Source organism: Rhipicephalus microplus, chromosome X (genome assembly GCF_043290135.1).
Source record: "Rhipicephalus microplus isolate Deutch F79 chromosome X, USDA_Rmic, whole genome shotgun sequence".
In the NCBI taxonomy this organism is placed as follows: Eukaryota; Metazoa; Arthropoda; class Arachnida; order Ixodida; family Ixodidae; genus Rhipicephalus; species Rhipicephalus microplus.
Genome location: NC_134710.1, coordinates 214,513,360 through 214,538,622, shown reverse-complemented (window position 1 = coordinate 214,538,622; position 25,263 = coordinate 214,513,360). Strand labels below are relative to the sequence as shown.

General features: G+C 44.2%; 1 protein-coding gene and 1 long non-coding RNA gene across 15 annotated transcripts in view; one reads left to right on the top strand and one right to left on the bottom strand.

Moving 5' to 3' along the window:
• Positions 1 to 16,341, bottom strand: part of LOC142775963 (uncharacterized) — a 43,621-nt gene extending 27,280 nt beyond the window's left edge. The window contains exons 1-2 of the long non-coding RNA XR_012887186.1: positions 16,260 to 16,341; positions 10,776 to 10,883 (exon numbers count right to left, since the gene is read on the bottom strand). This is a non-coding gene — a long non-coding RNA (uncharacterized LOC142775963). The remainder of the gene's footprint in view (positions 1 to 10,775; positions 10,884 to 16,259) is intronic.
• LOC119187365 (protein fantom) overlaps positions 1 to 25,263 on the top strand; it is an 87,010-nt gene that overhangs the window by 45,519 nt on the left and 16,228 nt on the right. For 7 of the 14 annotated variants that reach the window (XM_075878578.1, XM_075878583.1, XM_075878580.1 and 4 more), the window contains 3 exons: positions 6,387 to 6,548; positions 16,247 to 16,355; positions 23,342 to 23,499. In XM_075878578.1, the coding sequence (XP_075734693.1) occupies positions 6,387 to 6,548; positions 16,247 to 16,355; positions 23,342 to 23,499 (429 nt within the window). Of the gene's footprint in view, positions 1 to 6,386; positions 6,549 to 16,246; positions 16,356 to 19,549; positions 19,690 to 23,341; positions 23,500 to 25,263 lie in introns of those variants that run through there. The other 7 variants (XM_075878588.1, XM_075878585.1, XM_075878587.1 and 4 more) reach the window with 5 other exon arrangements.

Here is a 25,263-nt window from a genome sequence, read left to right as displayed (position 1 = left end):
GTTATGTATATTGCCGCGAACGTAATAACAGACAGCGACGAATCGACATCTTGCTTGCCCACGTCTTGCTTGCCCTCAGACCAGGACGCAAAAGCCCTCTTCTTTCTTCACTTCCAAGGGATTCCACCTACAGTTGATGGCTCATACCCATTACCTGTGACATTACTCCCTCTCCTCGAAAAGCATCGGCTCGATGCTGGTAATGAGCGTTGAGAAAAAAATGAGAAATAAAAGATGCTACCATGGAACCCAACAACTCCGTCGTAAGGAAAAAAAAAAATGGCCTGGTGTCATAGAAGTACTCAATAAAGAAAGGAGTAAGTACACAAGACAATCAAAAAGAAACCAAAGTGACAAAAAAAAATAGTCAATGCACGGTAAGTTAGTCCACATTCGATGGATGACGCGAGAAATATGACTTGAGTCTTGACACGTGCATTACATTACTTTGTGGAAACCGACGGGAACGTCTTGAGGTGCCCTCAGAGAGAACTTCATTCGTAACGTCACTGAGTCGGCGCAGAACTTTGTAAGGGCCGAAGTAGCGCCGAAGCAACTTCTCAGAGTGACCACCCTGTCGGATGGGAGTCCACACCCAAACTTCATCGCCTGGTTGGAAGGTAACCTCTCGGTGTGTAAGGTTGTAGCGGTGTGCGTCGGCAGTTTGGCGAGCCTGAATGCGGCATCGGGCAAGTTGACGGGCCTCCTCACCGCGTTGAGCAAACAATGCGGCGTCCATGTTGAACATGCTCAAGTTGTTGGGAAGGAGCATTGCGTCGAGCATTGTAGTGACCTCTCGACCATGAACTAAGCGAAATGGGGTGAAACCTGTACTCTCTTGGACTGCTGTATTGTAAGCAAAAGTTACATAAGGGAGTATATCATCCCAGTTCTTGTGATCAACGGCCACGTACATTGACAGCATATCTGCAATGGTCTTGTCCAACCGTTCAGTGAGTCCATTTGTTTGGGGGTGATAACCCGTGGTTTTCCGATGTTCTGTACCACTCAGTCTCAGCACTTCTTGAAGCATCTCTGCGGTGAAAGCTGTACCACGATCAGTGATTATCACAGCTGGCGCTCCGTGACGAAGTACGATGCTGGTGACAAAAAACTGTGCGATTTCGGCTGCGGTAGCTTTGGGCAGGGCCTTTGTTTCGCTGTAACGCGTTAAATAATCGGTGGCAACCACAATCCACCGGTTTCCAGACGAAGAGGTGGGAAATGAGCCGAGCAAGTCAATGCCAATTTGATGGAATGGTGTCTTCGGCGTGGCGATAGGCTGTAGTAGTCCTGATGGTTGGACAGGTGGAGTCTTACGGCGTTGGCAGTCGCGGCATGTGCGGACGTACTGCTTGACTGTCTTCGCGAGGCGGGGCCAGTAGTATGAGCGGCGAATTCTTTCCAATGTGCGCGAGTAGCCAAGGTGTCCGGATGATGGTTCGTCGTGACAAGCATGTAAAATATCGTCCCGAAGCGAGGTCGGCGCAACCAGAAGGTAAGTAGCCTGGGTATGGTCGAAATTTTTCGTATAGAGGACTCCATCTCTGATGCAGAACGAGGCTAGCGAACGTGCGAAGTTTCGAGGAAGGCTGCGTTTTCGGCCTTCGAGGTAGTCAATCAGCGGGCTTAGCTCCATGTCGTCGCGTTGTTGTTGAGCCAAGTCGGTTGCTCATACAGAGGAAAGGAATGTATCGTCCTCTTCAACGTCCGTGTTCGTACTTCCAATTGGTGCACGTGAGAGACAGTCAGCATCAGTGTGTTTGCGTCCTGACTTGTGAATGACTGTAACGTCAAATTCTTGCAGCCGAAGGCTCCAGCGTGCTAGACGACCGGAAGGGTCTTTGAGGTTGGCGGGCCAGCATAAAGAATGGTGGTCGCCAACTACCCTGAATGGTCGACAGTATAAATAAGGGCGAAACTTTGTTATAGCCCAAACAACGGCTAAGCATTCTTTTTCTGTTGCAGAGTAGTTTTTCTCTGCAGATGATAGTGTTCGACTTGCATAGGCAATCACACGCTCTACGCCATTTTGCCATTGAACCAGTACAGGTTCAAGTCCGACGTTGCTGGCATCCGTGTGTAGCTCTGTGGCAGCGTTATCATCAAAGTGACCGAGTACAGGTGGGGCTTGGAGATGGTTTCGTAGCGTGTCAAAGGCATGATGCTGATCATGACCCCAAACAAACGGTACGCCGTCTTTCGTAAGTTCATTTAGCGGTTCAGTGATTTTAGAAAAGCCTTTGACGAAGCGTCTGTAATATGCGCAGAGTCCCAGAAATCGGCGGAGGTCGCGCTTGTTCGTTGGGACAGGAAATGCGGCAACAGCTTTCGTTTTCTCGGGGTCTGTGTGTATACCGGCATGGCTGACAACGTGACCAAGAAATTTCAGTTCCTCGAATGCAAAGTGGCATTTCTCAGGTTTGAGAGAAAGTCCAGCTGTTCGAATCGCCTGAAGAACTGCCTGTAAGCGCTGGATGTGCTGCTCAAACGTGTCCGAGAAGATGACCACATCGTCAAGATTGACAAGACACGATTGCCATTTTAGCCCAGAAAGAACCATGTCCATCATTCTTTGAAAAGTAGCTGGCGCCGAGCATAAGCCGAAGGGAAGGACTTTGAACTCGTAGAGTCCATCAGGAGTAATGAAGGCGGTCTTTTCGCGGTCGCGCTCATCAGCAGATATTTGCCAATAGTCGCTGCGTAGATCCATGGAAGAAAAGTAGCGAGCATTGCGAATGCGGTCCAGCGAGTCGTCTATTCGTGGTAAAGGATACACGTCTTTCTTCGTGATCTTATTCAACTTTCGGTAGTTGACGCAAAATCGCAGAGTACCATCTTTTTTCTTTACTAACACAACAGGGGACGCCCAGGGACTGGTCGATGGCTGGATGACATCGTCCTTGAGCATCTGCTGGACCTGTTGGCGTATAACGTCTTGTTCTTTTTGCGAGACTCTGTAGGCATGCTGTCGAATGGGTCTCTCGGTAGGCTCGGTGATGATATGATGCTTGGCAAGCGGTGTTTGGTTAACTTTTGAAGTCGTAGCGAAGCAGTCCCGAAATGAGCCGAGTAGCTTCAAAAGACGTTCCCGTTGTGCAGACTGTAGACCCTGGTTTACGTTGAGAGTGCTTGCAAATGTCATGCAGGAATCGTCGCACGACGAATGAGCAGATAATGTTGAGGGACCAGGGACGTCAGCAATATCCTCAAGGTATGCGATCGCAGTGTGTTTGGTAAGATGGCGATACTCCTCGCTGAAATTCGTGACTAATAAGCAAGCCTGCTTTCTACTGGGCTGAACAATACCTCGGGCAACGCAGATTTGTTGTGCAAAAAGTAGGGACAAGTTTCCTTCTGCAATTACAGCATCGGGGACGTCTTGGTCACTTTCAACGTTGATAAAAAGGCTGCTGCGGGGAGGCAGAGTAACAGATTCGGAGGATACACGTAGGACAGCTTTCGATGAGCGGGCGTTTTCCGGTTCGACACCTGCAAGTCTCGTAGGTCAATAATTGCGCCATGTTCGCGAAGAAAGTCCAGCCCCAGAATTAGTGGACGGGAGCACACAGGTAATACGAGGAAAGACCCTGTGAACGTCGAAGCATGGACACGAACACGGGCTATGCACATTCCAGTCGGCGTGACGAGGTGGCTTCCTGCCGTGCGCAACGGCGGTCCTTGCCAAGGGGTAGTTACCTTCCTCAGTTGGGATGCTAGGGCGCTGCTCATAACCGAATAATCGGCGCCGGTGTCGACGAGGGCAGTGACGACGTGATTATCGACGTGTACGGTGATGTCGGCGGAAACAGTCTTATGACTTTCGGAAACGACTGGAAAGTCGGAACGGTCTTCGTCGGGTCTTTGCATGGAAGGAGGCTCTTTGAAAGTTCGTTGGGACGCGACTTCACCCCCAGGAGCCGGGGTTTCTAGTTTCCTCTGTGGGGACTCAGTGACCGGCCTCTGAAAGGAGCATAAGATGACGAGGGAATGCTAGGTGACGTGGGGCGGCGAGGTGATGGTGATCGTGATTGGGGGCGTTGACCAAGGCGAGGAGCTTGCTGGCCCGTAAGGTACGCTTCGATGTTGCGGGGACGCTCACTATAACGCGGGCACCGAGCATCAGGGTGAAAGCCCCGGAGACCAAGTTGGCGGTACTGGCAATTAAGGTAGACGTGACCCGCTTCGCCACAGTGGTAGCAGAGTGGACGGTTATCTGACGTACGCCACACGCTGGCCTTTGTGGCGTTCTGCCGCGATCCAGACGGACGATAAGTTGGTGCACTCGGAAACCTTGAGGCGGGTGGCGGAGTCGAAGAGGTGCCCTGGAATCGATGGCTAGCCTGATCCATTGTCCCCATGGTGGGATCAGGGCCATGTGGTGCAGGAGATCGCAGAGCCACCGCATAAGTCAGCACAGGGGCCTCAGGCCTTGTTGGCGTGAGTGGGGTGACCACCTGTCGGATCTCATTTCGGATTAAGTCCGCGAGAGCACTTACAGGTGGTTGGGGTCCCGCTGCTTGGAGTTGGCGCAGCTCGACCCGCACGACGCTTCTTATGAACTCTGCGAGGGCATACCTCTCACTGTCAGTCCCGATAAAGCATGCAGCAGGGGTCACGTCGTGGCGTTCATACTGTGACGATTGATACTGGAGAGTACGCTCCATTGTTGTTGCCTCATTTATGAACTCTGCCACAGTCGTCGGTGGATTGCGCACGAGTCCGGCGAAGAGCTGCTCTTTTACCCTGCGCATTAAATGCCGCACCTTCTTTTCCTCGGACATTTCAGGGTCAGCACGCTTGAAGAGTCGAAGCATGTCCTCGACAAACATTGAAACTCTCTCGTTCGGTCATTGGTTCCGAGACGAGGTAGCCTGCTCCGCTCTCTCTTTCCTTTTAGTGCTGCGGTACGCATCACGAAACTGTCGGCTGAACTCACGCCACGTCGCAAAGGAACCCTTAAGATTCTCGTACCAGGTTTTGGCAGAGTCTTCTAACGCAAAGTAAACTCCCCGCAGCTTGCGAGCTTCATCCCATTCGTTGATGTTGGCAACTCGATCGAAGTGGTCAAGCCAGTCGTCAACATCTTCGTAAATGTCTCCATGAAATGAGCGTGGTGTTTGCGGCACATGGAAAACATGCGGGAGAAAAGAATAGGCGTCGTTGGTTTGACTCGCCTGGTTGTTAGTTGAAGTTGCCATCTCGTCTTGAAAGAGGGGACCGTATTCGGGAGATAGTCCTCGCAGGCGGCGACTGCTTCTTGTCGTGGGAGCTGTAGCTGTCTCCAAGTAGCTCGGTGTGTGGGCTGAAAATCTGCAGCCGAGGCGCATTTACCCGCACCTCCACCAGTGACGCGAACGTAATAACAGACAGCGAGGAATCGACGTCTTGCTTGCCCTCAGACCAGGACGCAAAAGCCCTCCTCTTTCTTCACTTCCAAGGGATTCCACCTTCAGTTTATGGCTCATACCCATTACCTGTGACAATATTGCAGGTTATGACTCGCATCCTGCTGACAGTCAAATACTACTACTACTCAAAGTTCTTTTGATTTCCTTTGAACGAAAAAAATGGCATTTGCATAGAGGCCCTATTTTCATTTTTAACAAATATTGTGCTGGTTAGTTAGGTCATGATAAGTATGCCCATTTTTCTTTATATGTCATATATATACTATTGGAGTTTGATTTGAAATTATTCGACCAACATCACTATTCGCTTCGAATTCGCTTCAAACCTAAAGATCACTATTCGCACAAACCTAATCCTTACTGCTTTTCAATTCAGAATAGCTTTTTTGATGTAGCCACAAGCTTTTGTGGTGCCATTATATGCAGATGCAAAATACAGTGTCAGTTGCAGAACCTTGTTAGCTGATAGACCCCCCAGTTAAAGTTCTTGTGTTCAGGGTTATCATTATCAGGCCTATTACTCTGTCAGATATTTTGTGTTTTTGGGTTGCTGGACCAATTGAAGCATCATAAAGTGTCACAATTAATATTAATTTGAAAGGTATATGTTGCTTACTGAAGTTGTAATGTTTGCTATGTGAAATTATTAAGCTACCACAAAACATCCCCTGCATTATTGTATAAAATAAGGTTTCCTTGTGTTTGACTGCTTTAACGAGATTTGTAGTCTCATTTTCGTGTTTGTATATCCTAAACAAGAGCACTGAACCATATGTTAAAGTTTTTAATTGAGGTGCACTATTTTATAGAGGTTTGAACAAGTTTCTTTTTACAATGTGTGAAAACAGCCCGATGAAGCAGTGTTGTCACCTTTTGCTTTAGAAGTCTAGATTTCCCCTTTTCTATTTCAAGAATAGAGAATGAAGAAACTTACATTCATACTGCTATTGTTTGCCTTTCTCTCTCTTTTTTAAGAAAAATGAATTAAGTGCTCATAAATCGAAGAGATTGCCATCAGCTCAGTATCGCGCTTCTGCAGTATCGCGGATGCTGCCTGCTACCAGTGACACGACAAAGGACCCACAGTATGCTTTGAGGCCTCAAGAAGCAGTTATGAATGAACGTGAAAATACTTTGGTATGTGTTCAAAGAAAAGTTAATGGAACTATGCAGTGCCTGTTGATGTGGTTTCAGGTAAATGCAGCTATTGGTTGTTCCATTTATGGGAACACATTAGATGCTGCAGAGGTCACTCTGCATACAATAACTTTTGCATGGTGTGATGGTCAGAACATGAAAAAACTATGAAGTGACCATTAGGCTTTAGAGCACTGTGTAAGAATAAGTTAGGTCATGACACTGCGCCCAGCGCCGTGTCCAGATTGTGTTCGCCGCCTGGGCTGTTTTCGCTTGATGCGACGGATAGCCCTCATCGAGGGTAGGCCAAGGCGCTCACTGGAAAGTGACTCCAATCCGCGTGTAGAAGGTTGTTTCTGTGGAACCTATTTTGTTTATTACACTCGATATACAGATTTACATAAATGTAAATAAATGAATACACTGTGACTCTGCTGTAAAAAAATGATTTCCTAGTTTCTATATGCAGTTTGTTTGCTGACAGTGTTCTTGTCATATAAATGCTCTGAAAGCAGCAAGAGTTGGCCTGGAGAGCAGTCGAATTTTGATGTAACAGCACTCAAGAGGTCCATTTGCTGGAATTCTGGCGTCGGGGACGGCATCAGCATTTTCGGTTTAGAACAAAAAAATCAGTTTTTTACGGGAGAGAAAATTTGAGGTGTTTGCAACAAGGATACCAGCCCAAGGGCAAAGGCATGCTATCTATTCGGAAAGCGATAGTCTGCGTGCATTTGTGCATGTATGTGAGTGCATGTATGCATGTGGGTGTGTGTGCATGCGTGGGAATATTGCTGTCACGTTCTGTTTGCTTAGCAAAACGAACAAAGAACTTTGTCAGAAAACTTTCAACTAATGTATCGCGACACTTACACGTGTTATATTAAAAACTTGAATTGCCATGCTACCCTTGCGAGTCTTGCTGTTAGCATCACACAGATGACTCCATTTTGGCCTCTGGCAGTGTAAGCAGCATGGTATGGAGAGAAGAACTTCATTGGGTCCCCAAGGTCGACCCTGGGTTAGGCCGTACCACACCCATGTCTGGATTGATGGCCCAGTGCCATCAGCCATGCTTTGCGATATTTTAATAAGCCGGGTGAACTTTAACTTGACGAAGTGCTTATCAGACAGTGAAAGTAAGCGCACTACCTAAAGCAGTATATTTTGTGCAGCTCATCCCTTAAGCCGCCAAAAATCATATTTCACGTTTGATGGGGCATCTAAGGCTATTTAAGGCCTTTGCCTTAACAAACGGTGTTGTGTCTTAAGTACCGTAATCGAAAGTGTTCCTGCAATGTTGCAAGACAGTGACGATGAAGTGCTAGAGACATCCAAAAACGAGAAAATTTGGCCTGATGACATCAAGCTCAGCAAACTAATTATAATCATGTGAATATAGTCAACATAAAAAAACACGGCTGCATCACAGAAACAGTATTCACAATGATTTCTATTCAACAACATTCAATTTTTCTTGATCCAAATAGGCATAGATAATTGACATGTGGAGTTTAACATCCCAAAACTACCATATGATTATGAGAGACTCCGTAGTTGATGGCTTCAAAAATTTCGGCCACCGTGGTTGTTTGAGGTGCACCGAAATCTGAGTACATGGGCCTACAGCATTTTCACCTCCATCGCAAATGCAGGCGCCGCAGCTGGGATTTGATCCTACAAACTGCAAGTTAGCAGGCAAGTACCTTAGCCACTAGACCACCATGGTGGGTTATAAAGGCATAGATGAGGCAGCTCAAAGAATGGCATCTGAATTTAAAACAAGAAATTACTTTTACGGCGTGATGAGGAATTGAGTCAGTAGCGCATAGGCCCACACTATCAGTGTCATGTTGAGAAGCATCCTTCTCTTTACGTGGAGGAGGCCCGTCACTGCTGAAGTCGAAGCGCTGCCTTTTGCATGCGTGCCTGTTGATTCATCATCGCCGTGCTGTGGAGTCGCTCTACCCACACTCAATAACACTTCAGATGCAGTTGAACCTTTTGGCCCCCATCGCTTAAGAGAAGTCAGCAGTAAAGCCAGCTATTTTCGCTGAGCTTTCTTGGTTTTTCGCTGCACGGTCAAGTATTTTGGGCAGCCCCAGTAAAATGGCAGGCACAGCATTCAAAGTGAGCGTAGGTTTCTTTAGTGCATGCAACAGGTCGTTTCCCTTGTATTCCCCTGCAGGAGTGTCTGCGTAAAGTAGGCGTTTGGTGCGTAGCGACACCACGGACCCGAGCTAACGGGGGAGTTTCGACTCCCTCCCACGCCTAGCCGTGCGTGGCTTTGCCGTGTCCGGGGAAAAGGGGATCCTGGGGGTTGAGCCGACGCCGGGTGATTGGACCTTTAAGGCCCCCCAGCAGAAGCAACACACCCCTTTGGCCCTGGCTTCACGTAGATGGCACCCCTGGGCTGACCTACCCAGGGGAAATCGGCAGTCGCCTTTTCCTATCTCACTCTCCTTACATCTTCGTCTTTATCTCTCACTTTCTATCTGTCCTGTATTCTACTCTCTTCCGTTTACTTCCAAATTTTTTGGCGGCAAGGGTTAACCTTGTGTGGATACCCAGTCTCGGCTATTCCATATTAGGTTATAGCAGCGCTGTACAGCTGGCGTCAACAGGACTTGCCCAGCGTCTCCTGCCACGTCCCCTGGTTGGGCTCAGTGGTGGGCAGCTGGCACCACTGCCGAACATTATAGTTTATTTATGGCAAATACTCCCCCCCCCCTTCCTGATCGCTCTCTGAAAAGGTGGCGCACTGAAGACACGTTCATGCTCAATAAACCAAAACCAACCTTCCCAAAGTACCATGTTATTCATAGCCAGAACAAAAAAAAGGCAGTTTGTGCAATTCCACCTTTTCTCGTGTCGAAAACTCTCACCAAAACAATAGGTCCAGGTTATAAAATGACAAAGATGGGAAGTGGCGATCCTCTTCTGGAAGTTCGTGACAAAACTCAATACGACAAACTATCCAGAATTGTAACATTTGGGGACACAGACCAAAACGTTGTGAAGGTACAAAGAATAATAATCAAGCGTGACAACAAGCAGACCCCTACAAAACATGTAATAATTACCTTCGGAATCAGTGACCTACCAGCATCAATCGAAACCGGCTATTGCAAGCTCCATGTAAGACCATACATTCCCAATCCTCGTCGAGGTTTCAAGTGTCACCGTTTCGGGCATGGATCGCAGAGTTGCAGAGGGTGCGCCGCTTGCGCAAAGTGTGCATCCATGCAACACATATCCGACAATTGCACCTCAGAAACAACTCATTGTTCGAACTGTGAAGGAGATCACGTTGCCTACTCGCGATCATGCCCCACATGGAAAAAAGAGAAACAAATAGTAGAACTTAAAGTCAAATTTAATCTGTCATTCCAAGAAGCACATCAACGGTTCGCACTACACAATCAGTCTTTTCCCTCCCTTGCCGATGTGACGCACCGGGGCGCCGCGCCACACGTTTCTGCACCCGCAAATGTCACACAGAGTGTGGCCGCGACAGTGCCACCAGCGCCCCCTGCTGGAGCAGCTTGTACTGCTCCGCCATCTGACAAATAGGACCGGCAGACCCCCGTGTCTGCTGGACATCGGACCACTGCAAGTGCAGTTAGGTCTGAAAGTTCTGTGAATGTGCCTGCCGAGCAGGCACCATCCACCACCTCACAAGAGGTGATGGATACAAGTCCCACTCCTCCGGTGCCTCAGACGCCGAAGGATAGGCGCAATTCCTTGGAGCGCGCCAAAAAAGAACAACGCTGAATCACAGGGCCCCCATAAGGCCCTGTTACCTAACGCAACACTTTTGTACACACAGCACCACTCAACACTAAAATGACACAAATACTAAAGTGGAACGTCAGAAGACTGCTGAGAAACCTCGACAATATCCAGGAACTTTTACACAAACATACACCTAAAGCGCTGTGCTTACAAGAGACACACCTGAAACTTAAACACACCAACTTTTTACGTCATTACATTATTTTTCGGAAGGACCAGAATGATGGCATTGTGCCATCCGGTGGTGTTGCCATTATAGTCAATCAAGGAATCGCATGCACACACCTACCTCTACAAACATCCCTTTAGGCGGTGGCTGTTCGAGCAGTTCTTTTGAATAGGCTCGTCACCATCTGCTCTCTCTACATACTTTCACAACACCGTCTTGAAAAGCATGAATTCCAGTGCCTCATAGGCGAACTTCCAGAACCCTACCTTGTCCTAGGGGACTTTAATGCACATGGTAGCCTCTGGGGGGACTCTCGCTACGATGCGCGAGGTCGCCTGCTTGAACAGTTCCTTTTCTCTTCCAGTGCTTGCCTCCTGAATTGAAAAGAGCCAATATATTACAACATCGCTAACAATACGTACTCAACAATAGACCTCAGCATAACATCCCCATCACTCTTGCCTCTACTTAAATGGGAAGTCATTAATAATTCATACGGTAGTGACCATTTTCCTATCCTTATCAGTACATCAGTAACAAATGTATGTCCTGCACAGATTCCCAAATGACTCACCGACAAAGCTGATTGGGAAAAGTTTCAAAAAATGACTCGATTAACTTGGACTGACATGGTGGCGTTGAGCATAGAGAATGCTGTGTGCTACTTTACAGCTTTCTTGGTTGATGCAGCAACAAAATGTATTCCCCGAACATGTGGACCGTCAGACAAACGATGATTCCCATGATGGAATAATCAGTGCCGTGATGCGCGAAAAAAACAAAAGAAGGCATGGAAGTTGCTTAGAGACTCGCCCACAGCCGAGAATCTTGTAAACTTTAGGAACACCAAGTCGCAAGGAATGAGAACGCAACGACAGGCGAGAAGGGAAGGTTGGCAAAAATTTTTATCAGGCATTAACTCATACACAGATGAGTCGAAAGTGTGGAACATGGTTGGTTAGGTGGCAGGACGAAAAGCACATTCACTTCCTCTAGTGAACACACAAGGGGAGAGTTTAGAAGACCAGGCTAACACTCTCGGAGTGCACTTTGAACAGGTCTCCAGCTCATCACACTATAGTGAAGCGTTCCGACGATACAAAACCAGAATAGAAAAACAGAGATTAGAGTGCAAACCCACAACACATGAGGCATACAATGAACCTTTCTGTTTGGCTGAACTAAAAGCCTCACTTACCTGCTGCAATAAATCTACCCTAGGCCCGGACCGTGTGGCATATGAAATGTTAAAACACCTGCCCACTGAAATGCAGAAAGCTTTCCTCTCTTTGTATTATGCGATATGGTATTCTGGCGAGCTACCCTCAGCCTGGAAGGAAGCTATCGTTATCCCATTTCTAAAACAAGGCAAGGACCCGGCCTCAGTTTCCAGCTACAGGCCAGTAGCGTTAACCAGCTGTCTTTGCAAGGTCTTTGAGAAAATGATTAACAGGCGCCTGATGCACTTCCTTGAAATTAATGGTCTACTTCACCCATACCAGTGTGGGTTTCGAGAGGCTCGATCCACCACCTACCACCTTGTCTGTATCGAGGCACAAATTCGCGACACTTTCGTTCATAAGCAATTTTTTCTTTTTGTGTTCCTCAATATGGAAAAGGCACATGACACTACATGGCACTTTGGCATATTGCGAGACTTGTCACAATTAGGTGGGCGGGGTAGAATGCGGACAATCATTGAAAGTTACCTGTCCAACCGTACATTCCGTGTCCGCGATGGCACTGTCTTATCTCTAATATTTGTCCAAGAAACAGAAGTGCCACAAGGAAGTGTATTGAGCTGCACACTTTTCTTAGTTAAAATGAATTCTATGCACCTGTCTCTCTCACGTAATATTTTTTACTGCATATATGTCGATAATGTACAAATTGGTTTTAAATCGTGCAACATCTCGATGTGCCAACGTCAAGTTTAACTAGGGTTGAACAAGGTATCTCAATGGGCAGATGAGAATGGTTTTATACTCAACGCGCAAAAGAGCACATGAGTCTTGTTCTGCCGAAAGAGGGAAAACTAACCTTCATCCCACACATCAAGTGTTTAAAAGATAGGTGCTTAAAAACAATGAATATCTTGAAAGTGTTGTCATGCACCACATGGTGCAGTGACAAGAAATGTCTGATGAATTTATATAAAAGCCTCGTATGCATACGCCTATATTACGGTGCTATAATCTATCAGTCGGCAACATCATCAGCCTTGAAGTTTCTCAACCCTGTCCACCATCTAGGCATTAGCCTCTTTACGGGTGCTTTTCGAACTAGCCCTGTGGAGAGCTTGTATGTGGATTCGAATGAATGGTCGCTCCACCTACAAAGATGTTACCTGTCCTTTTTGTACTTTCTGAAGGTGAAGGCAGACAAGAAACACCCCTCTCATTTCACAATTAATGATTTGTCTTGTTCTGGCTTGTTCGAGAACCGTCCTTCGTTGAAGCAGCCCTACTCCCTCCATGTAAGGGGCCTGGCCGAAGAAACAGGTGTGCCTCTTCTCGAACACAGTTTGATGGTTCCTGCAGCATATCTGCCACCGTGGCAGATTATAGACTGTGATGTCTCTTTTGTTGAAGTCACAAAGCACACACCACTTGCACACATACATACATACTTCCTAGAACTACAACATAAATACACATGCCCTGTGTTTTTTACCAATGCCTCAAAGTCCAACACTTCTGTGTCATACTCAGTGGTAGGCCAATCTTTTTCCGAGGTCGGGGTTCTTCATCCTAATGCAAGCATTTTCACAGGAGAAGCTTAAGCAGTACTGGCAGTCGTGAAACACATCAAACAGATAAAATTACAAAAGGGGGTAATATACACAGATTCTCTAAGTGTGGTTAAAGCCCTGAAAACCCCTAAAAAACACAAGAATCCTATGCTGGTGCCACTTTACTCACTTCTGTGCACACTGTACTCATCAAAACAGCATGTCGTTGTCTCCTGAGTGCCAGGGCACCGTGAGATACAAGGGAACGTCTTGGCCGACAAGCTGGCTGTTTCCACCAATGACACTACTTCCAATGCATCAATACCGATCCCTGCACTTGACTTAAAACCTTTTCTAAAACAAAAGCTCAGGGGTATTGGCAGAGCACGTGGGATAGACATACAGATAATAAACTCCTTGCTATTAAGCCGCAACTAGGTAATTGGCCGCCACTATCAAAATCACGATGCACAGAAGTAACAATAACAAGGCTTAGAACAGGACATACACACACTACACATTCATATCTTCTATCTACCGGCAATCCACCATATTGTGAGAGATGTGGAGAACCACTTACGGTTCTCCACATTCTCGTCCAGTGCAATGAGCTAGATGCTCTAAGAAAAATGAACTTTTCACTGCCCTACCGACAGCAGCTCCCACTACACCCTGTGATGCTCATTGGTAGGGATTTGCTTTTTAAACTGCAATAACTTTTCACGTTTTTAAAAGATGTTCATAGCTTTCACCCCATATTTCGAGGTGATCCGTAGCACGACCTCTGTATCGTGGTCATGGCTACGGTGACTACATCTCCATCATGGTTTTATTATCATGAAATTTTGCCATCCACTTTCACTGCGCATATCTCACGCCACTGTCATGATTTTATTACTTCCATGTTTTTACCCGCGTTACTGTGAGGAATTTTAAGGCCCCTTTACAGCCACACATCATATCATTGTTCATATGTCCAGTCTATTGAAATGTCGCTGTTTGGCTTTCAACTGGCCCTTGCACCATTAAAAACCGCTCATCATCATCATCATCATCATCATCATTCTCTTGTATTCTGCATGATATGTGGCAAAGATCACTTCTTCCGGGAAATGCTTTGCACACACATGGTCAGTAGGCTGCAAGGCTCTGTCAGCTCTCATAATTGCCCGTCACCACTTATCCAAGCGCTCTGGTTCACGCAGAGCCTTGAAAAGCGACTCACACTCTGTATAAGCTTTCGATACCCCGACTTGCGATTCGGGACAAAACACCTTTTGCCCATTCGAGGTGCAACCAGCGACAAGGTCACTCATGCGTACTCGGAGTCATATGCAGCATCGAGGTATATGTGCACTAATTCACAAAGTGTGAATCAGCACAACAAATGCACTGGCAATGCTCACAGGCACAGAGCAATGCGTTTCTAAATCACAAAATCTTATGCACACAAAGCTTTTAGAAAGATGTTATTTTGCACGTGAATTACAGAATGAGCGCTGCGCGAATACCTGGCACGCCATATAGTAGCGCCATCTCAACTCGTGCGATGGAAACTACTCGTAGCTCAAGGTCATCAGCGAACACAATTTGCCCGCGACCTCTCCTTACGCGGAGCACGAGTGTTAGCGCCTAACTTATTCTTACGTCGTGCTTTAGAGATAGAATTGTGAGTAGTGCATATCATGTGTATCTTGTCTACAGCTTTTCTTTTTCATTAATCTCAACGTTAGTCATGTTATGTACAAGTTTCTTGCTTCTTTCTAAATCTGCGACAGGTTCATGATAATAAAGTACAGTAGACTCTCAGTAAACGGAAATCTCTTAAACGGAACTACTGCTTGAACGGAACTATTACCTTTGCAATGCTTGATTTCAGGCTAGTATTCCGCACCTATGATCACCTCTCATTAAATGTAACTGCTGTGAAATGTAACATATTTTTCCGATCTGATCAGGTTCCGTTTGCTGAGAGTCTAGTATCTTTACTTGAAATGGGAGTATGCATAACAGACAAAAGCATATTGCAAGAGGAACGCTTAGAAGTACTTCCTGTAACTTCAAAAATGGCTAGAGCGCATTCATTGCTTCTTGTTTGGGAAAAGGAAGTACTAGCGAAGGAACAAGAAGTGCTATTACACACACACCATTCTTTGGAGAGACATACCACATCAGAATAATCAGATTCATTTTCTGTGATGCTTGCATTTAATCCCACTAAAAGGTTGTGACAAAGCATCAACACTTTAACGTCAGCTTATGAAAAAAAAAGTTTTATCTCCTTAAGAAAGGATGCAGAAAAATGAATTTCGGAATTTTCACGGGCTGCTCCCAGCATGCAACTACTAGCATCATCAGTTTTGTTCGAGGAGTAGTTTGTTGATTGTTCATGGGCACCACAGTGTTCGTATTTTATTATTGCCTCCCATAAAACTATTCAAGCATACCACTCTGAAAATGCCAAAATGTTTGTTCTTCGTTGGGTAGTGCACAAATTGAAAACACACACAAAAAAAGAACAAGACAAGTGCTCGTCTAACAACTGAAAATTTATTTATATACACAGAAAGCCATACACCACGCAAGATTACACCCGATCAATGGAACAGATTTCTCGTTCTGATAATGTAACTGATGGCTGGCTACTGCGATGGCCAGCCACACTCAAGATAGCTGAGGCATACTACATGGTGAAATGTGTTGGCAGTCACATTAGCCAGCCATCAGTTACTTTATCAAAACAAGGAATCTTTTTCCTTGGTCGTGTGTAATCTTGCATGGCACATGGCTTTCTGTATATATATGCGTTCTTTCAAATAAATTTTCAGTTAGACTAATGCTTGTCCTGTTTCTTTCTTTTGCACTTTCAATTTGTGCTTTACCCAACAATCAATAAGTTCCAACTCGCCCCCCTTTCTGTTTCACTACAAAATGTTTGTAGCTGCAGGTGCTCAGCCAATTCTTTGAATATTTTGTGTTCTTACATGTCTAATTATTTTTTTAAAGAGATCACACTCACACAAAGGAAGTAGAGACAGAGGTGAACGTGCCGAGAGCAGCTCCTTGACATCTGTGTCCAGTTTGTCACCTGCAAGTGGAAGCATCAGTGCTCCAGGTTGGTTTTAAACACAGTTCTACCATATTAAGTGTTCCAACAGCATGTCTACATTGTAGGGAAAGAATTCTGGAACTTCCTTCAGTGGTAGTAGCCTCACAGCAAGGACTTTAAAAATTTGGACATATCACTTGTTTAGGTTGGGGCACAGCTGTTCTAATTCTGCCAGTGTAACAACTGTATTTCCCCTGCATGGCTAAGCACAATTTTACGTTGACACAGTTGTGTGTTACTGTGTATCATCATCATCATCAGCAGCAGCAGCAGCAGCAGCATCCGCCTGACTACGTACACTGCAAGACAAAGGCCTCTCTCATGTTCTGCCAGTCAACTCGGTTCTGTGCTTGCTGCTGCTACTTTATGCCCGCAAACTTCCTAATCTCATCTACTCACCTAACCTTCTGTCTCCCCCTAACCCGCTTGCCTTCTCTAGGAATCCAGTTAGTTACCCTTAATGACCAGCGGTTATCCAGTCTACGTGCTACATGCCCGGCCCATGTCTATATGCTCTTCTTGATTTCAACTATGATATCCTTAACCCCGGTTTGTTCCCTAATCCACTCTGCTCTCTTCTTTTCTCTTAAGGTTACACCTACCATTTTTCTTTCCATTGCTCGCTGCGTCGTCCTCGCTTTAAGCTGAACCCTCTGTGTAAGTCTCCTGGTTTCTGCTATCATAGTGCTTCATAAAGAAAGCAACAGAATACCAATCATGAAGGGTGTAAGGCAGGGAGATACTATCTCCCCAATGCTATTTATCACGTGCTTACAGGAGGTTTTCAGAGGCCTAGAATGGGAACAGTTAGGCATAATAGTTAATTGAGAGTACCTTAGTAACCTTAGTGATTAATAGACGTAAGGTATGCGATGTAAAAAGGTATAACATGGAGAGAATTGAACACGCTCTGAAAAACGGAGGAAGCGTCAAAGCAGTGAAGAGGAAACTTGGGATAGGCAAAAGTCGAATGTATGCACTAAGGGACAAAGAAGGCAAAATAACTACCAATATAGATAGGATAGTTAAAATAGCGGAGGAGTTTTACAGAGATCTGTACAGTAGCCGAGACAACCACGACCTTAATACTATAAGAACTAGCAGTAACCCAGATGACACCCCACCAGTAATGATAGAAGAAGTCAGAAAAGCTTTGGAGAGCATGCAAAGAGGCAAAGCTGCTGGTGAGGATCAGGTAACATCAGACCTGCTGAAAAATGGAGGACAGATTGTGTTAGAAAAACTAGCCACCCTGTTTACGAGGTGTCTCCTGACGGGAAGGGTACCAGAGTCTTGGAAGAACGCTAACATCATCATAAGAAATAAAACATCATCATCAATACATAAGAAAGGAGATGACAAGGACTTGAAGAATTACAGGCCGATCAGCTTGCTCTCTGTAGTATACAAGCTATTTACAAAGGTAATTGCTAACAGAGTAAAGAAAACATTAGAATTCAATCAACCAAAGGAACAAGCAGGATTTAGAACAGGCTACTCAACAATTGACCACATTCATACTATCAATCAGGTTATAGAGAAATGCTCAGAGTATAACCAACCACTATACATAGCCTTCATAGATTACGAGAAGGCGTTTGATTCAGTAGAAATATCAGCCGTCATGCAGACACTGCGGAATCAGGGCGTAGATTAAGTATATATAAACATTCTGGAAGAAATCTACAGGGGATCAACTGCTACCATAGTGCTTCATAAAGAAAGCAACAGAATACCAATCAAGAAGGGTGTAAGGCAGGGGGACACAATCTCCCCAATGCTATTTACCGCGTGCTTACAGGAGGTTTTCAGAAGCCTAGAATGGGAACAGTTAGGGATAAGAGTTAACGGAGAATACCTTAGTAACTTGCGCTTCGCCGATGACATTGCATTGCTGAGTAACTCAGGGGACGAATTGCAACTCATGATTACAGAGTTAGACAAGGAGAGCAGAAAGGTGGGTCTTAAAATTAATCTACAGAAAACGAAAGTAATGTACAACAACCTCGGAGAGGAGCAGCGCTTCGAGATAGGTAATAGTGCACTTGAAGTTGTAAAAGACTATGTCTACTTAGGGCAGGTAATAACCGCAGAGCCTAACCACGAGATTGAAGTAACTAGAAGAATAAGAATGGGGTGGAGCACATTTGGCAAGCACTCTCAAATTATGACAGGTAGATTGCCACTATCCCTCAAGAGGAAGGTATATAACAGCTGTATCTTGCCGGTACTTAGCTACGGAGCAGAAACCTGGGGACTTACAAAGAGGGTTCAGCTTAAATTGAGGACGGCGCAGCGAGCAATGGAAAGAAAAATGGTAGGTGTAACCTTAAGAGACAAGAAGAAAGCAGAGTGGATTAGGGGACAAACGGGGGTTAAGGATATCATAGTTGAAATAAAGAAGAGGAAATGGACATGGGCCGGGCATGAAGCGCGTAGACAGGATAACCGCTGGTCATTAAGGGTAACTAACTGGATTCCCAGAGAAAGGAAGCGGGTTAGGGGGAGACAGAAGGTTAGGTGGGCAGATGAGATTAAGAAGTTTGCAGGTATAAATTGGCAGCAGCAAGCACAGGACCGGATTAACTGGTGGAACATGGGAGAGGCCTTTGTCCTGCAGTGGACGTAGTCAGGCTGATGATGATGATGATGATGATGACCTTAGTAACCTGCGCTTTACCGATGACATTGCATTGCTGAGTAACTCAGGGGACGAATTGCAACTTATGATTACTGTATATACTGCATTCCTTTATACTGGGCAGAATTGGGAACTTTGAAATTTACTATTACAGACACACAGTATTACTGCAAAAGCAGCACATCAAGTTTAGTTGACTATGAACTTCCTAATGCATTGTCATGCATTTTGACAACTGCTGCATAGCAAAATTTAGTGTATATAAAAATTATTAGATTGCATCACTTACTTTGAGCTTCATTGCTCATGCAGTGTCTTTTAGGAATAATGGATAAAAATTCTTTCTTTTATATTAGGTCATTAACTTTGTCAGTGACTAGCAAAAGCGCGAGCAGGGTCCTCCATAATGGAAGGACCCTGCTCATCGCAGCACTTCTCCCGTGCCCTGCATCGGTTGAGTCCAAAAAAAAAAAAAAAAAAAAACAAGCTCCACAATAGATGCAAAAATTAAAATGAAGCTGTGATGTTCTATTCTGAATCTCTTGCCTTTGGTTTCCAGATTTCTGTTGGGTAAAGATGGGAAGAAAGTATTTCTTGCACTGCAACATCAGTTGTCCTTGGCAGCCATCATTGCCAAAAACTTGCATGACCATAACAATGCACATTAAACATTGATGGGACAGGTCTGACTGAGAAAAGGTATGGGGCAGATTTGGTGCTCTCCATCAATTATTTGAATGGGGTGCCCTACCTGCCCCTCAAATTGTTATAGCTGTGTGTGTTTTTGAACGGAATGGCTGCTGAGAACACCTTAAATTACCTTTCTAAGACTGTTTACTTCCCACTTTTCCCCCAAGAAAACTGGGAACAAGAGTCAGGCTGTTGTGAGCAGCATGTCATCACTTCACTTTAACCCATTAAGGCCCAGTGTACTTAACAAAGTACATTACCTTTACCAGAAATAAAAAATGCACAACAGAATGTTGTGATCTTCCTCATTGCAGTTTCGAATGCCAAAAGTTGAAAAAACATAATTCTAACTTCGCATATTGACTCAATTCTATTTTTTCTGATCTATGAGTCATTAAACTTGAGAAGAACGAGAGCCCGTCAAAGCCACGTGATCAGTACTCCTTTTTATAAAATTATTTCAAGTTTTGCAAGCTATATGTAGAAAAAAAAAGGTCGCTCCTTTGCCGCAAAGGCGGAGCAATGGATGCGATAGCAACAAATTGAAATGTTATGCGAAGAATGGCAAGCAGATCGAAACGTGCCCCATGTTGCTCACGCACAAATGACACACGAAACGTACTCATAGGTACAAATGAACGCGAATGTGTGTCTCAGTTGTTACTTCGCTGTGTCGCTCTTTTCGCAAACGGAGACTGTGCAGCGATTGGAGCGACCTTTGTGCACCCAGTAACTACAACAGTATTATTCTGGTGAAAGCCCAAGGCACATGATTCTCCCCACCGATAAGCACGCATGAGCGCCTACTCCCTCCCTCCATGGGGCAAAGTATGTGTAGGAGATGAACGCATCAGTGCACATTGCGATGTCCTGACGATCTGGCGACGCGCGTTCATTACGCCATCTTGCTGGTAATGCTGAAAACATATTTCCCCCGAAATTGCCATTGCCAGTAAGTGGTAGATATAAAGAGTTTGTCGTTTCAACGTTGGAGGAGGTGCTCCTTCGTGGCTCAGTGGCTGACCCCATGCATCTGCAAGCAAGAGGTCAGATGTTCGATTCCGCATGCCGGAGTCTTTTTCTAGATTGTTTTTCTTGCGTTTTCATATATATAGATATGTATACATATACGGTGAATAACGGCGGTCACCAACGTCGACGCCAGCAGGAAAATCCAGCTGAGTGTGTCCATATAATTTCTATCACAATAAAACGGGTTGGTTGTCCTTCAGCAAGAACAAAGTAATCCCTGCAAAGTGCGAGAAGTGTATATAGTTCATAGTTTTGCTCTGAGGTGTAATCAAATGCTGGTGTACTTTGCATAGTACAATGGGACTTCATGGAAGCACACATGTGCCTATTTTTGTGTGTTGCCTCAGAGACAGAACCAGCTGTTTACTTTGGAAAAACGCCATTTTTTTGTTATCTGAGACTCACAAGGCTGGGACAGATGCTGCTGTGAATATACGAGAACTCATTGATGTTTTCATTGTCAGTTGTGACTCAAACATAGAAACATAATATCTTAGGAGAAGGAGGAGTGGAATGGCGACAGTACAAATGAATGCTCTGCCAATGGTAAAAAACGTGGAAGGAAAGGAACGTGGGGAATATAGTTCCTGTTCTGATCCAGGGAATAAGTTTTGTTTCGTAAATGCCAAAGGCAAAAGCATAGTTGCTATGCTGACGAACGACAGCACAACACATTTGACTCTATGCTCTGTAACCAGGTGGCCACCCACCAAAAGGAATTGAAAAAGTAGTGCCATTGCCGACCCTTTTCAGCAGCTGAAACAATGGCATGGAAGGGGCTGAACTCTATTATCGTTCTACGAATGTCTACAGAATTTTGATTGCTGAGAAAAAGTGGTACCACCCCTGTTGTCTCAGATGATATAAATGCCCACAGACAATGCATACAGGGTCTGCTACTGCACAGGAGGATTCAGCAGACCCTCTATGCATTGACTATTGTCCTTTTGATGGATCATAGCAAAACACGAATTGGGACTTGTTGTACGCAGCAGAAGTATCAAGGGATCTTTATCATTCACTGTGCTTGCTATTACACTCTATCTATATGAACATTTTCATTAGAAATCTTTTTTTTTTTTTTCAAGTGTATTGATTATTTTTTCTTGCATTTTCATAGGTTGTTCACTGGGTACTTATCTGTATTCCAATGATTTGTTGCCTATTCTTTTTTCTATTTTTGCTGTCTTTACCAATTACTTGTTATAACATATATCTCAACCTTAGTCTGTATTTAATTTGAATTTTTTTTAACTTTTTTTCGTTTTTGACGTTTATTGTTTGTAATTTTGCTCATGTAACCCCCCCTATGTAATACCCTCTCACGAGGGCCTTTAGGGGTATTATGAATAAATAAATAAAAAAGAAGCTTGGCAAATGATTCAGGTCTGCCATATTACCTCCAAATCAGGCTGCAAGAAGTGTGACATTACGCTTTCCATAAAGTATTGGTGCTTCAATAAGTTGAATGAACCAAGATAACTTTGCTATTCATTTGGTGAGGGCCTAGAATACGGTCCATTCTTGTATCACACCAGCTATTCTACTGCTATGTCTAGGGCCCAGTTTACTTTCTAAAGTACAATATAATAAATTCTGAAAAAATTCATGAAACTCTATGAAAAATTGCACATGTTCTTGTATATCGCATTTAATTACATATCAATAAAATCATAATGGCAGTTTTTGTGTGGGCCCGAATGACTTAATTTTGCATCCACAGCGAAGATTGTTTTCTTTTGGACTCACGTAGAGGGGGGTTGGGGGGAGTGCTCGCCTATGGTATCTAGTCATTAAAGCATTTCAACAGTGCGTGAGAGTGACTGCTTCTGCAGCGGACATTATTATGTGCAGTGTCATTTTTGAGTAATTGATAGTGATGTCATCACATTTATGCATTTCCTTCACTGCTTATGAGGGAGACAAAACACAAAATATGTGAACTAAAGACATTAGAAGAAGCTTTTTGCAGTAGATGCTGTGATGAATGAAAAAAATAATTTGAAATGCAAAATTCAGAGACAAGCCTGCTTGAAAACTTCACAGGCATATGATTAGCTTCGCTTCCATTGCTAGTAGCTCTGTGCTTTGGCAAATACTCATTCTTTTACAATACCACTTGTTTGCCAGCAGGTGTTTCTTTTCTATTATTTCATAATTACTTCATTTTTGGAAATTTTTAAAAATGCTACATACAATATTGTCCTACAGCGTATAGTAGAGTGCCTGTACATGTAGTTTGTAACAAGAAACTTGATGGTGGCCAGCATGGCTGTGCTGTAGTGGGTAATTTATTGAAGCAGAGAGAGGAGAAAGGCTGAAGCAAAGCAGCTGTGGCGTCTCGCTCAGCCAACGCAGCGAAACATACAGTCCGTCTCTTGCCGTAAACTGCCTGTCTTTGGCCACAGCTGGCTAAACTTAATTGTAGCAGTGCTATATGTATATCAGAAATGTAATGGTAGTAGCGCACACTGGCACGTTTTTTTTTCTTTGCGTTTGGGAAAGATTAGAGGCATAGCAGACTGAACATGCCTTTGTTATTTATTACTCAGAGCAGCTTACAGGATGGATGCTTTTGCAGCCTGTAAAGTGAGAAATGCAGTTAGTTCATACCAAATGTATTTCTCAGCAGGTGTGAAGGTCAACAAAGTCCAGAGATGGGAAGATGGAAACAACGCTGCTGGTGTGAACAGCAGCTTTGCAGAAGAAAGTCAAAGTGTTGAAGATTTCAGTAATGGACAAGTAGTTGTCAAAACGGCTGCATTGAAGAGGAATGACACATTTAAGGTTAGATGCTTATCTACAGTGTGTGACTAGCCAAACTTAATGGCAATTTTGCACAGTTTGCCGGCTTTTACAAAAGCTTGTGAGACTAGTATGTGTCACAATGCTTGCTTAAGATGCTGAGAAAGAAAATTAAATTATGTGCTTGAATCTTTGTTATAAGTAGTGTTTAAAGAACAGTTGCACTGAATTGGGAAGTGATAGTGACAATCTCACTTGTATAGATTTAGACCTGTACAAACAGCTTTAAGACAAAATTTATGATTCAAAAGAATATTATAACACTTATCTTATGCATGAAATATGTGCCGTTTATGTTTAGTGTCTTTTTTTGACAGACTTAGTACATCACTTGTACATCGCAGTCACACCATGCACGCGTGCACTTGTAGGTAAAATCTTTTTTTTTTTTGTAGTTATCATCTGACACCTTAGCTACACACCCATAAAATGAATTCATTAACTTTAGATGCACACTAAAATTGTGCCATCATGTGTCATACCGAAATACCCAGTCTTTAGAATTTTTCTTGCCCTGCGATCATATTGTGGTAGGCCATCCATATTGATTAGCCACAGATTGCTTTGGTAACATATAAAGGAGGAACGAAAGCTGGACAGATTCACCGTCTATACTGAACACACATTCTTGTAGAGGAAGTATACCTTGCTGCTATTGCTTGCATGCATAAAAAAGACAAGTGACAGGCATTACATGATTGGTAGAAGAACACCATGTTTGCTCGTTAAACTATCCAAAAGTGAGCTGTGTCTATTATGTCATAGGAGCACTCAAGCATCTTTAGTAGAGATATGTGTTGGTTGGTAAATAATATGAAGGCTGCTTTTGTTTTTTCTATGTCCAGCTGATTTGATTGACAAATACTGGAGCAAAAATGGCCTATTTTAAGTACTATATTTTTGTACTTGTCATATTCTGCAGAATTTTATATCGTGGCAAAACTTTCACATACGTCTTGTATCATAAAGCTCGTTCCTATTGTTTCCTGAACTAGGCTGCTGTATTGGTGCTCACTTTCATGGATAACTCCTTCGTGCAGAGAAGTTGGAAATATAAATAAAAAAAGTATGAGCGGGGGGGGGGGGGGGTAGCAAGTGGTCATAGGTTCTCAATCATAAAATGCTCAGTGGAACCCTACATCCAGGAGAGAACAAAATTTAGCCTTGCTGTAGAGCCCCCTTACCATTATTATCCGGTACCAATATCTTATGGAGCTTTAATTCATCTGTGGTGCTTTATCTCTCTTGAGCAAAATGTTTTGTTAATTTCAGAACTACTTGTTCTTTGAGCTAGGATGTCTAGTAGCTTGCACGGTACTGCAGTTGTCACTGTCAGCTGCTGGCTTATTGGTTTTTACAAGCTATATGGATATATGCAGTCAGCTAGAAAATTATTATAAACTTTTGAATAAAAAAGATGTCTTGGTAGTATATCCAACTGTTGAAACTCCTATGTACAGTAAATCTTCATTTCACAGCATATATAAGTTGTTCTTGCTCAAAATAATGCATCTTTTGCTCCACCTTACTGCTCTTTCTCAGTCAAATTTCATATAGGTCCCATGTTGGCGGAAGTGCATTTGACTTTTGACCTGTGTTATTCACCTTTGAAAGCAACCAACTCTGTAGGGATTGAAAGAGGCGAATAGGCTTGTGTCATTTCTGTTGGGTGCCTGGTCTCCCCTTAGTGGTGCTCATAGAAGTTCCTAAATGGCTTCCGACACCCAAGCAGGCAGCATAATGCAT